Source organism: Opisthocomus hoazin, chromosome 6 (genome assembly GCF_030867145.1).
Source record: "Opisthocomus hoazin isolate bOpiHoa1 chromosome 6, bOpiHoa1.hap1, whole genome shotgun sequence".
Taxonomy (NCBI): Eukaryota; Metazoa; Chordata; class Aves; order Opisthocomiformes; family Opisthocomidae; genus Opisthocomus; species Opisthocomus hoazin.
In genome coordinates this window covers 63,143,579-63,155,234 of record NC_134419.1, presented here as the reverse complement: position 1 = coordinate 63,155,234, position 11,656 = coordinate 63,143,579, and the positions used below count along the sequence as shown (strand labels likewise).

At 35.7% G+C, this 11,656-nt stretch overlaps 1 protein-coding gene across 2 annotated transcripts in view; it reads right to left on the bottom strand.

Annotated features, from left to right (window-relative positions):
* Positions 1-389: 389 nt before the first annotated feature.
* LOC104338191 (heparan sulfate glucosamine 3-O-sulfotransferase 1) overlaps positions 390-11,656 on the bottom strand; it is a 57,521-nt gene continuing 46,254 nt past the window's right edge. For both annotated transcript variants that reach the window (XM_075423512.1, XM_009944212.2), the window contains exon 2: positions 390-3,407. In XM_075423512.1, coding sequence (XP_075279627.1) covers positions 2,351-3,280 — 930 coding nt within the window. In that variant the 5' untranslated portion in view covers positions 3,281-3,407 and the 3' untranslated portion in view covers positions 390-2,350. The remainder of the gene's footprint in view (positions 3,408-11,656) is intronic.

The window sequence follows — 11,656 nt, the reverse complement described above, 5'->3', positions numbered from 1 at the left end:
TTTCATCACTGAGATTGCATTGGTCAGAAAGAACAGGCTATGTTAAAAAACACAGGGAATCTAGATTTGGGGCTTCTCTTATCAGATAAAACTGTTGTGCTCACAACATACAAAGTCTTGGTCCAGCATAAAATCAGCCTGCTGATTCAGAGTTCAGAATTTTTCTGGGTTAATTTTTTACTTGGTAAATGACAAAGAAGGTATTGTTAGACTACACAGCTGTAATTATTACAGTTTGCCTGTCCAATGTCCTTGTAGAGGTGGTAAAAGACCAGCATAAACATCCTGTTCTTTGGCTAATTTGAAAGAAATACATTTGTATTTCCACACCTGATTCAGATCAACGTTGTGCTTCTCAATAGTGCCCAGATCTGATCAATATTACTGACTAAGAAACCACAATCTCAGAAAAGGCGGTAGAAGTAAATAACTATTTTAGCCATCTGTAGAAATCAGAGAATTAGGATAATCATACTTCAGAAAGACAATTTCAGAGGTTAATTATATGCTAATGACAAATAAATACAATTTTCTTGCATATATTTCTCGCATATTGTATGTCATACACATACAAGTAGTGGAAGAGATAAAAAATAAGATTTATTATATTATTTTTAACATTTTACATTTATTGAGGGAATATTTGATGAAGGCTATTTCCACATAATCTGGCTGAGTCTGATTCTGTCCAGCTTCACTGAAATACGGCTACCTGCCTAACATCTAAGTAGCTCCCTCATAAAGTATTAGAAGCCTAAAAATTCACGCTGCAACACATACCTTTTAGCCTGTGAAGCGGAAGACTGAATCCCATGTTAGGAACATATACTCCAGTAGGCTGAACAGTTGGCTTGGACAGAAAGACAGAGATCTAGGAACCTCCCCAGGGTTAGGTGGAGTTTGATGCTGTGATGCTCAGAGTGGGCCCATGCGACTACAGCTCACCAGTGCCCTGAGAAGCTTGAAGAGGAATGCACCTAATGAATGCTTCTACCACGGGGCGCACCAGAGTTTCTGGATTGTAAGGTACAATGTCAAACAAGCATATCTGCATCTCTAGTTCTATCTGGCACCATATTTAACATTTCAAGTTGATTTTCTTCTTTGGTATTGATATATAATAAAATGTTACATGAAAAAGAAGAACAGATCAGTACAACACTGTCAAACAAAAAAAATATTAAAACCAAAACAATTCTTAATGCAGGGGTATCGATGGGTGTGGTTTTTATATATAATCTGAGTATGTCATACATTGAACACTGTGTCTGAGTTATACAGTATAACAAGATGTTATTTTAACTTTGAGAACATCTCATGGTCTGCATTAGAAATGACAAAATAAAAATATTCTGTGCTTTGGAGGACAAGCAAACAACTTTTGTTATTTTTACCAAGAATCAGTACGCTGATGGAGATATGTAAAGTAAAGCCAGGACAGCACTAGAATAACTAGTCACAGAATACAAAATATGATTAATATGGTAGTGCTAATGAAAAGCTTTCCCATTCAAGACCAAAGTGACATAATTTGTATAATCAAATATATGTACAGTTGCTGATAATAATTTTTTTGCACCAATTTTTTTAAAGTGTATAGAATAACAGTGTAAATTGAGGTTGCCTGGGATATTTTAATTTCTTTACATTCAGAACTCTCACTTAAAGTTTCTTTAAACAGTTCATATTCTTACTTTGTTTGGAGAATTTTTTTTGCAAATCCAAGATAGTAAGCTTGTGGTTTAATACTAGTGATACACAGACAGGAAGCTTCTAGTTCACCTATTCAAAATCATAGGTGAAATAGATTCCTTTTATTATTAATTGATTAAGAACTTCAGCATATTAACAGAGGATGAATTATTTATCGGAGCCACTACGTACGCCTCTGTTTTAAAATACAGTTTAACTTATTGTATGAAAAATTGTAGATATCAACACCACTATCATTGTGCGTGATATAAAAAATACTAACAACGAAAAATACAGAAGAATTAGAATAATACCATTTTAAATATTTACATTTTTACACTGTTAGAAGCAGTCATTTTTCCAAAACAGCACAAATCTTGTAACAGATACATATCTCAAATAAGTCTGCCAAAGTTAATGTATTTGCATGATGAGAGAACGGAGATCAGAATATGACTCACAGTAATCATACAAATATGTGAAACTTATTTTTCCCAACAGAAAGTGCACCAGTTCACTGAGTTAACAGATGTATTATTCCAATGAAGCACATAACCAGTACGTCAAGTTCTCATAATATGAATCTCTACAGTTTAGAAAGAGATGTTTGAAAGAGTTTTTTTCAGGCCCTTTTTGAGAAACATTGATTCCAAATGCATTAATGCCAGTCAAAGGAATGATTAACCATTCTGTAAAATTTTGCATTGTGCTCTCTGAAGTAAGAATAGAGCTGCTGTAGAACAGTGGTGTTAACAAGAGGATGAGGGCGCCCTTTGGATTCATGTAAACATCTCTCCCTTCCATCACTTCTAATGCAGTAGAATCCCTTGGTTTGGTTAAAATAAAAATTCGAAGACATAATTCGGGAAGGAAGATTTAGAAATCTTTCAACTTTTTGTAATTCAGGAAGAGGGTCCTTGATTAAAGTATTGCCATCCACTATGTGAATCTGATCCAAACTGAAATGCTTAAGCCACTTTTCCATATGAACATCATATAAACTTCTCTGAATAGCTTTGTATTTCATATTAAGTGCTCCATTCTTAATAACAATATCTTCAAAAAGCTGAACAGGCTTGTGGCTTTCTACTCTGTTGTAATATACTTGGGTATAGTCAGATATAACTCTTTCAGTGGGATCTCTCAGAATAAGCAGCAGTTTAATGGAGCTATTCATGTCATGAATTCTTTCTGGAGCCTGTGGTGATGTAAAATAGCCTGGTGTTTTCTCAATTGTAATTTGATTTCCATAAGAAAATGGCATCAGACTTCTATACCAGTCTATTCCTTTCACATAATTTTCATCCCAGTCAAAGAAGTGGACTTCTGTAGCTGCTACCACGATATTAGGATGAATATCCAACATTTCCAGCAAAGCCCTTGTCCCTCCTTTACGAACTCCTATGATGATTGTCTGAGGTATTTGTCGGCTTGTGCCAGGAGGTCTCACCTGTGCTGAATAGTGTTCACTTTTATTGCTGAATAATCCTACTTGTGACTTCAGTGTTTCCAACAGTGCCCCATTCTCAATAGGAGCACCCTGAGCATGAGTCAGCAGAAAATAAGCTGACACTAGTAAGAAGGCCATGTGGAGAGGAATAACTATTTCAAGATAATGTTATGCTCCTATGCTCCACTAATGGAAGAACAGGTAAGTCCCCTCTTGAGTTGGTTGGCAGAACCCGTGGTAAACACACAGCACGTTTCTGAAGCATCTACAAAATAAAATAAGACAAATCAATATTTCTAAACCCATTACTAGTTGGAAATTCAACTCACAATTCAATTCACAAATCTAATCTGTGATCAAAATAGAAAATTTATAACAAAGTTATTTGTTTTCCGTGATTTTATTTCAGAACAACAAAAAAACCCCATGTGTTTTTATTCCTTAAACATAGGTGACCAATGATGGATACTGACCCTTCAACAGCTTTTATTTCCTCTAAGCAGAACATTAGAAATTTTTACCTGATTTTAAATTCTTGACCATTATTTGCTTGCATTGATTTCCCTGGTTCTCCTCCATATATACCATATACTTCTCTTGCCATACATACCATGCCTGCTATGGGATATTAATAATAACTCCAAAGCATTTTTGAATGTCAATGGCTTTCCCCAAATTCCCTGCTAGAATAGTGTATCCTAATCTAAATAATAGCACTGAATGGTGGTACATCCATTTGAGCTATGGATCATACAAAAAAAGTTCTTTTTACTTAGACACAGAAAACAAGGCAGAGATATAGGCAAAATTTTGGAATCTGAGCCCTTTAGAGCAAAAAACTAATAGTGCGGCAAAGCAAGAGTGAAGTGTCTGAGTTGGAAAAAATAAATGAGACAGGGTGGATTCTTTGTAACTACCCAGGTGTTGTGAAGTATAGTCACTTAAGTGTTGGGAAAATATTGGCAAAATCAATCTTCAGATAATATTCTGCAGTTCCTCCAAAGCTCCGTGTAAGAAATACCTGGATGCTTTCTGGGCACCTAAAAACTTCTGCAGCGAAGCGAGTCTGGTTGGAGCTGGATATCTTATTTTTCTTAATCCACATAGCATACGATCATTTTAAGGAAGTGGTGAATGTTGAATCTCTTAAAAATTTGGGAAAAGCTTTAGACTTGCAGGTATGTGCATGTGCACATGTAACTGAAAGCAAATGTCATTGTAACTGCATTGCTAACATTTGAAACCTCTTACGTAACTTGCATATATTACTTGAAACAGATAGCTAACAGATGTGCCATCACAATAGCAGTGATAAAAAATTCAGATCAATGCAACACCTGCAGTGGAACCACTATGCTTGGACTGCCTGTTTCTACATCTGAAAATCTTACAGGACAAATCCTCACTGAGAAGATTCTTGGACTTCATCCCATTTCTGAGCAGCTGTAATATTTTAAGATTTGTAAGATAGATCTATATCCTTAACTTACTTTGTTTTAAGTGTAGAGTGTGGAAAAAAGCTATTTCATACAGTGAAACAGCAGTCATTTTAAAAACAATAACTGTTTTTGGAATCTATTTCAATTATAGCTCATATTTTAAAGTAGTCTCAGAAATATTACAACTTTAGCTCCTTCTTCCATTCCACTGTCAGTTTCTTTCTTTTTCTGAATATATTGGTCACAGTAGTTCACCTCTTAGAAACAACCTTAGAAAACACAGCCAATTCCCATTTGTCATGGCTCGGAGAAGCACTCAGTATTTCTCTGTGAAAATTGTTTACTTTGAGGCTTACTTTACAGACTTAAACATATAACATACAACCTTTTTTGATAATGACAGTCTAGGCAGTGTAGCAGAGTCATTAAATCTATTTTCTAAATCTTAGTAAAACCTACTCCAGTTTCTTGAACATCTATGGAATGACTCCCATTAGCTGAATGAGCTTGAAACACACAGATAGATAGCAAATATTAACCCTAAAATTGCCATTTTAAACTATGACCTTTAGTGAGTAAATCTGTGGAGAGCATTCCCTATTAAGTCCAAGCAACACCTAAAGGGCAACTGCTTCTTCAAAAAGAGCACAGCTTCACCCATGTAAAGTGTGTGAGCATACACTTATTTAATATTGGAAAAGTCCAAGTACAAATTGGCTTTGTAATCAGAGACTGGAGAAAATATTGTTCTCCTTTACAAACCTCAAAGGAGGTTTTATTTTAAAGGTCACAAGTTTTTTCACTAAGAACTTCACATGAAAGTTCTAGTCAAAGTTCTCAAGAGCAGGGAATGCAAGCATTTCTATGGCAATTACAGGAAGGAAGAACAGAAATGTTTATACCAAACCCATTTGTAGTTACTTTTTTCAGAATGACTCCTCTTTTGGATGGCAAGCTTGGGAAATGATAAGCATGGTATTTAGTGCTGCTGAGGAATCAAAATGCATTCTGCTGTAACGGCAGCTAATGTTGGTTTCGAAAAGCTCTCATATAACGCTGACCACGCTATCTGAGGCATCACACCCCAGATGACTCCTGAAATACTGGCCTTCAAATGTTAAGCATGTTTGTAGGCAGTGACTCTGCTTTAATAATTTCAAGCCAAAGTTTCAGTGATTCACAAGGTTCGTGAACGGTCCATTCTGAGTAAGGATAGAGCTACGCCTAAGATGGTTTTGAAAACAATCTCTTCTCTGAAGTAGGAATACATGGCCCTATGGCTGCTTTCCAGACTGGTGATGCTGGTAGGCTGAAATTTGGGAAGAGGGACAAGGGATCAGGGAGCAGTTAATCTTTGTTTTGACATGTTCTGAAACCGCAGTGTTAATTTACATTCTATTAATCTTCATTTTTAAATTAAAATTCTTTCAGGAATATTAAGGAATTGTTTTTGTAAACCCTTTACAATTTTTTTCAATTTACATTTTTCGTGTTGATACACACAGCACATTATACATTATAATGTGTATACACTTGTATACATTACAAGCACTTTGAAAATAAGGCAAGACTAGCCTGAATGCCTGCCAAGCAAGAAATGCCTTGCAAATACCAAAGTGGAGACATATAGTTCATTATCTAATTTAAATTCCAGAACTGTCCCATCTTGAAACAGTTTTATGAACTGATACGTGACAGATATTTCAGGCAACTTTATTTAACCAGAAAGAAAATTACTTTTAGAGTTTTTGAGAAGAATTATTCTTGAGACTAACTAGGTTAATAGCTTCAACAAAAAACAGAAGGGAAGAGAAGAAAGAAGGAATTTATCTCAAATACACTAAAGCCAGTGTAAAAAAAGATACAAAAGTATTTGAGACTGGGGACTCTGCAGTAGTATAGACAGAGGTGTGTTCTTCCTAGATCTGGCGATAGATGAGAAAGGGCTCAAATTCACTTTTTCATTTTACTTTAAAAAACCCAACACACTAATATTGTTTTATCCCTAATTAACTGCTAATTATCTGGTTTCATGCACCTAAAAATCAGGTGCAAATGCTGTAGTTCAAAGATGCCTGGAAGCTGAATGAGAAATTAATACTTAGAACTAAGGAAAGATTGGACTTCCAAAATATTCTCGGGCTCACATGCTATGTGGGCGAGAGCCTGTTCAACTTACCATCCAAAATCAGCAGTTCTCTATAAAACACACTTAGAAAGCAAGTGACAGAAGAGATTCTGCATTTTCTACAGATAGCAGCATTTTTGAAAACAATTATGTTAGTTTAACCAGTTTGCAATTAATTAGTTGTTTTATATAGTGGAAATTTCTTAGAGTCATTTCTGGAACAAAACCTTACCCAGGAAACACTACCAGAAGTAACCAAATTCAGAATGTGCTGTGAAACTGGTGCCTAAATAGATCAAAACTGCCTTTGGGAGCAGTTCCATCAGAACAACATTCCAGCTTCAGCCTAAGACATTTGATTGATTTTGATGAAGCTCTAAGATGTTAGATCCTGTGGTTAGGTTATAATTGCTACATAAATGTAAAGCTTCTAAAGATCATTTATCAAATATGATTGGAATGTTATTCAAATCATTCTTGTGTCACTTTTCTGCCTTTATGCAATTAAATGCACATTTTTAGAAAATATGAAATGCTTTTTATAATGAAAACAATATATTTTACCTTGCTGCACTGCACACTCTGAATCTCAGAGTATTCCTAAGAAATTAATCCCATGATACATGATCAGAATTATAGTGCCTTAATAACGGGAGTTTCCTATTATTTGGCAGTGTTAGTGTTGCTTAGAAACATAAGGTACATCAACAGATATGACACTTATTAAGCAGAAATTTGTGGTGCAGAGAGGACTAATTAAGTAAATAATATCTTGTGCTTTTGTTTGTTTTACTTTTTTAGAACCTTAGACTAGACTGAAGAAGCTCGTATGTTGGCTCAAAAATAATTTTAATATTGCAGTAATGTAACAAAGACCCTTCACTGCTGCACTTTATTGTAAAAAAGACTTCTAAGCAGCTTAAGATTTATCTTGCTTCAGGGTAAAGTGCAACATCATAGAGTAAACCTAACCGTATTAGTATTACTAATTTATAATGTTATTAATTTCTAATCACACTCTCCACTGCCTGTAAAGCTTTTCATTGGACAATTTCACAGCACTTTGTGTTAATGAACTGGCTGAACTCTCTTAAGGCACTGCTCTCACCTTACAGGAAATTGCACCTGACCAACCTGTAGATCCAGTTCAGGAGTTCAAATGTTTTGCAAAGTCAGGGTTAATGTGATCTGCTCAAGGTCATGTAAACAGGTTTATAGTCCAACCAAGAATAAAAACCCCAGGGCTTCCAATTCCCCTTCCAGTTGCAACTTTGTGCCATTTCATGGCAGCCACTCGCATATCTTATGGTAACTTATATTTGGGCTGCATGCTGTACTGAAAAGCAAAGAGATTCCCCAATGCTTCCACATAAGATTCGAGCACTTTATGGAATATGGCAGTTTCTTCCCATTTGCTCCCCCTGCAAAACTGAAACAAAATACAAACTCAGAATTTTGTGGTTTCAAAGTATTTATGCAGAAATACCCCTGTTCACTACTAAAAACTACAACAAGGGGACGTGGTCCAAACCAGTATAACAAAGCACCAATTTTTGCCTTGATTTTTGAAACTGTATTTGGATTTAAAAAGTGTACTCATTTTCCTGTTTTTTCCTATTAGATATCAACTCATCCCAACACAGAGGTCAGCCACTGAGAAGAGTACAATTCAAACATTTTAAGGCTTCCTGGCACAAAAATTTGCAATGGCTCAATTACATCTCTAGAATTATGAACATCTCTAATGCTGACAATATAAAAAAAATACAGCAGCCTGCTCTCAGTATGGCTTATACATTTTCAAAAAACAGGCAGATGAATAATCCAGTGCTTATGGGACACACTGCTTAATACAATCCAATATCAATTTATTCATATCCAATAGAGCAATGACTAATTCTGTTAATTCCAAGCATTAAGTGTTAGAACAAATACAACCGTCAAAAGTCCTCTTCATACTACCTTAATTCTGCTTTATAGAATTGTTTGTGAAGTAACAGACATTTAAAAATACTTGGTACATGTCCAGTGGATGAACAAAAAAGTATCCTCTTTAATACAAACAGAGGAAAAAAAATTCAGCTACTTCTATCCACAGAGGTCAGATTTGCCTAGACTGAATTCAGGAGACAATGAGAACACATTTCCGAGTGTGAAAAATATTTAACATTTTGAAAAAGTTTCCTACATAGAAACAATTGTGAGCAGACCTTAATTTCATTATGAGCAGTGCAATTACTTTAGGTTTATGTTAGAATGAGATCAATTAGAAATAGGTACAACTGAATATCTTTAGAGCTGTGTCCTGAAAGTTTCAGTGAGATCTGATTCAGAAGAATCCCAAATTAATTATTCCATCAAACTAAAGACTATGTGTGAAAGGACAGTTATCCCAGCATGTGATAACCCTTTATCTTCACACAGGGCATAAAACTATTCTGCTACACTTTTATTCTACACTCTGTTGTCAGATTAAGTGTAATAACTAAATAACATTCCCACAATGTCATTGTTGGCCTTTATCAAAATCTCGTAGGAGAGGTTAGCCAGATTCCATGAATACACACAGATTGGACACGAAGAATACCCCTCACCTGTAATCGTGGAAAATGATGTGAACTGCAGAAAGCAAGACAGGCTGAGTGTGTGTAAAACATGACATTGGAGTTTTGCAACAGAGCTTCAAGTTGAGCTCCACTGGTCTCTGGTTATACAAGGAGTAGAGGACTAAGAAAGTACAAAAAGGACCACAGAGCCCAGAGCCAAACAAACATCATAGCCGTTCATATTGCTGATAAAGAATGTTAACATTCTTGTATGCACTTAAGAATTTTTTAACTTCCATTTTAATCAAAGTACGGACATATTTTTAATAGAGAGATCTACTAAGAATTCTTAAATGAGGCACTACCTAAAAAACCATGATCCCACAGACTTTCTCAAAATGCTATCTTGCTGTCATACCAACTCTTCTGGAAATGAAAGAGTCTAAAGCTGTCTCTTTAAGCATCAGTATAAAAACATACATTATCCCAAAGAAAGACAAAGACAATAACATTTTAAAGTCCTAATATCAGCAGTGAATTTATTTGGATGAACCTTTTCTAATGAGATTGCAGTTTTATAACAGCCAACTGTTACTACCTTACAGGAATAAAAAAAGGTATAAAAAATAAAATAGCTATTTGGTGAGTAAAGATAGGAGCTGCAAAGTAATGGCAGTTGGCTGCAGGCTTCCCTTCCACAAGGTACACGGACTATAATAGATAAAAAGGAATGCTAAGAAAGGTTAGCATAAAATATAAACACATTAAATCATTGGCAGGTGATATTAGCAGACAGGAGTTTTGAAAAAAAATTGCTTCCCTAAGGCTAGCATTATATTTTCTAATTCTCTTTTCTGATAACTCAAGACAGAAAATTGCCTGATGATAATATGACTCCAAATATATAGCAGTACCTTATATACGGTAATATACACAGTATAAATATGCTAAAATATTTCTGAGCTAAATAAACTTTCTATAGCTGTAGCCTACTCATTTATATTTTATGGTATCTTTTAAAAATATCATGCTCAAACCATCCACATAAAAGTTACTGAATTACAATTTCATAAAGGCCCTTAATATGTTTAGTCCATAAAGCCAGGTATATTCTAAGCATACCTCTAAACAGAAGTAAAAAAAAGTTCTGTCCTATTAAGATGTCAAGCATAACTAGTGGTCGTATTAATACAGATGACAAGGCCAATTTCATATGCCTAATCACTCTACATATCACATTTGCGTATTTCAAATGGAACTGCGTTATCGTTTTGTTGAATTAAACTTAAACCTCTAACTGTTAACTATGCATCAGGACTAATATAATTTAAAGTAACAAAGATGCCATGCAAGGTCTTCAGACAAATAAGCAGTAACGATTCGTGGCTGATAACTAGCTTTTGTGTTTATTTCTGTGGATCTTACTAAGGCAAAACTTCAACCTCTCTACCTCTGGTATAATTAATTGAATACTATTCATTCGCCCACACTTGTTGTCAGAAAGAACACCTTAACACTCACTGACTTTTAGGAATTAAAATTAGAATTTGCTGCAGAGGTTTTACGAGAGACCTGTCTTTCAAAGGGAAAGATTTCTCAGAGGGTCAGAGATGGCAACAGAAGCATTCGATAGGGACGAGGACAGGTTAGGTCTCTGTTGTGCAAAACAGCAAATTCCTACAGGACATCCATGTCAAATAGTTGACCCTAGAACCTGTTACAGTCTCTTGTAAAGAGCACAGCTTTCTGGCATTAAAAAATAAAAACCCAAAACATAAACCCCTGCTAATCGGAACTGGTGGGGATTCTAAAGCATTACAACTTCAAGGACTCCAAACAGGGAAGACTTTGTCTCACAGCAGAGTTTTTCTGGGAAGAACTTGTCAATATTATAGCTTATGTTTTCAGCACTGCCCCAATGCAGGGTGAGAGCACTCCAGGCAGAGCTCACGCGACACTGGCAGCTGCATGGGGAGCTACCTAAGACAGCCAGGAATGACACATGAGCAGCTGGTCAGGGAGAGAAGCCACAAAGCAGAAGTCTTGTGGGCAAGGTGGCTCCTTTGTCCCCCCCTTTGAATGCACTCCCACACTCAGGCATTTTATCCAAGTCTGGTGAGCCCTGCTCAGTATCTTATCCTCTGTTTAAAATCACTTTTTGAAGAACTTTTCGAAAGCTCTGACATTAGTCTCTGGGAAGTAGTTATATATTGCAGACTGATAAGAATTGCTGTATTGGATCCTGTACAATTGTTGTACATCCCCTTTACACAAGGCATGAAATAAACTGATCCCTCCCTTGGTAGTAAGTCCTGCTATCCAGTAACCATCAGACTGGAGACCTTCTAATGTCAAATTCAGACACTAAGAGAAGGAGCCAACTTCCTGGCTCAGGAAAATA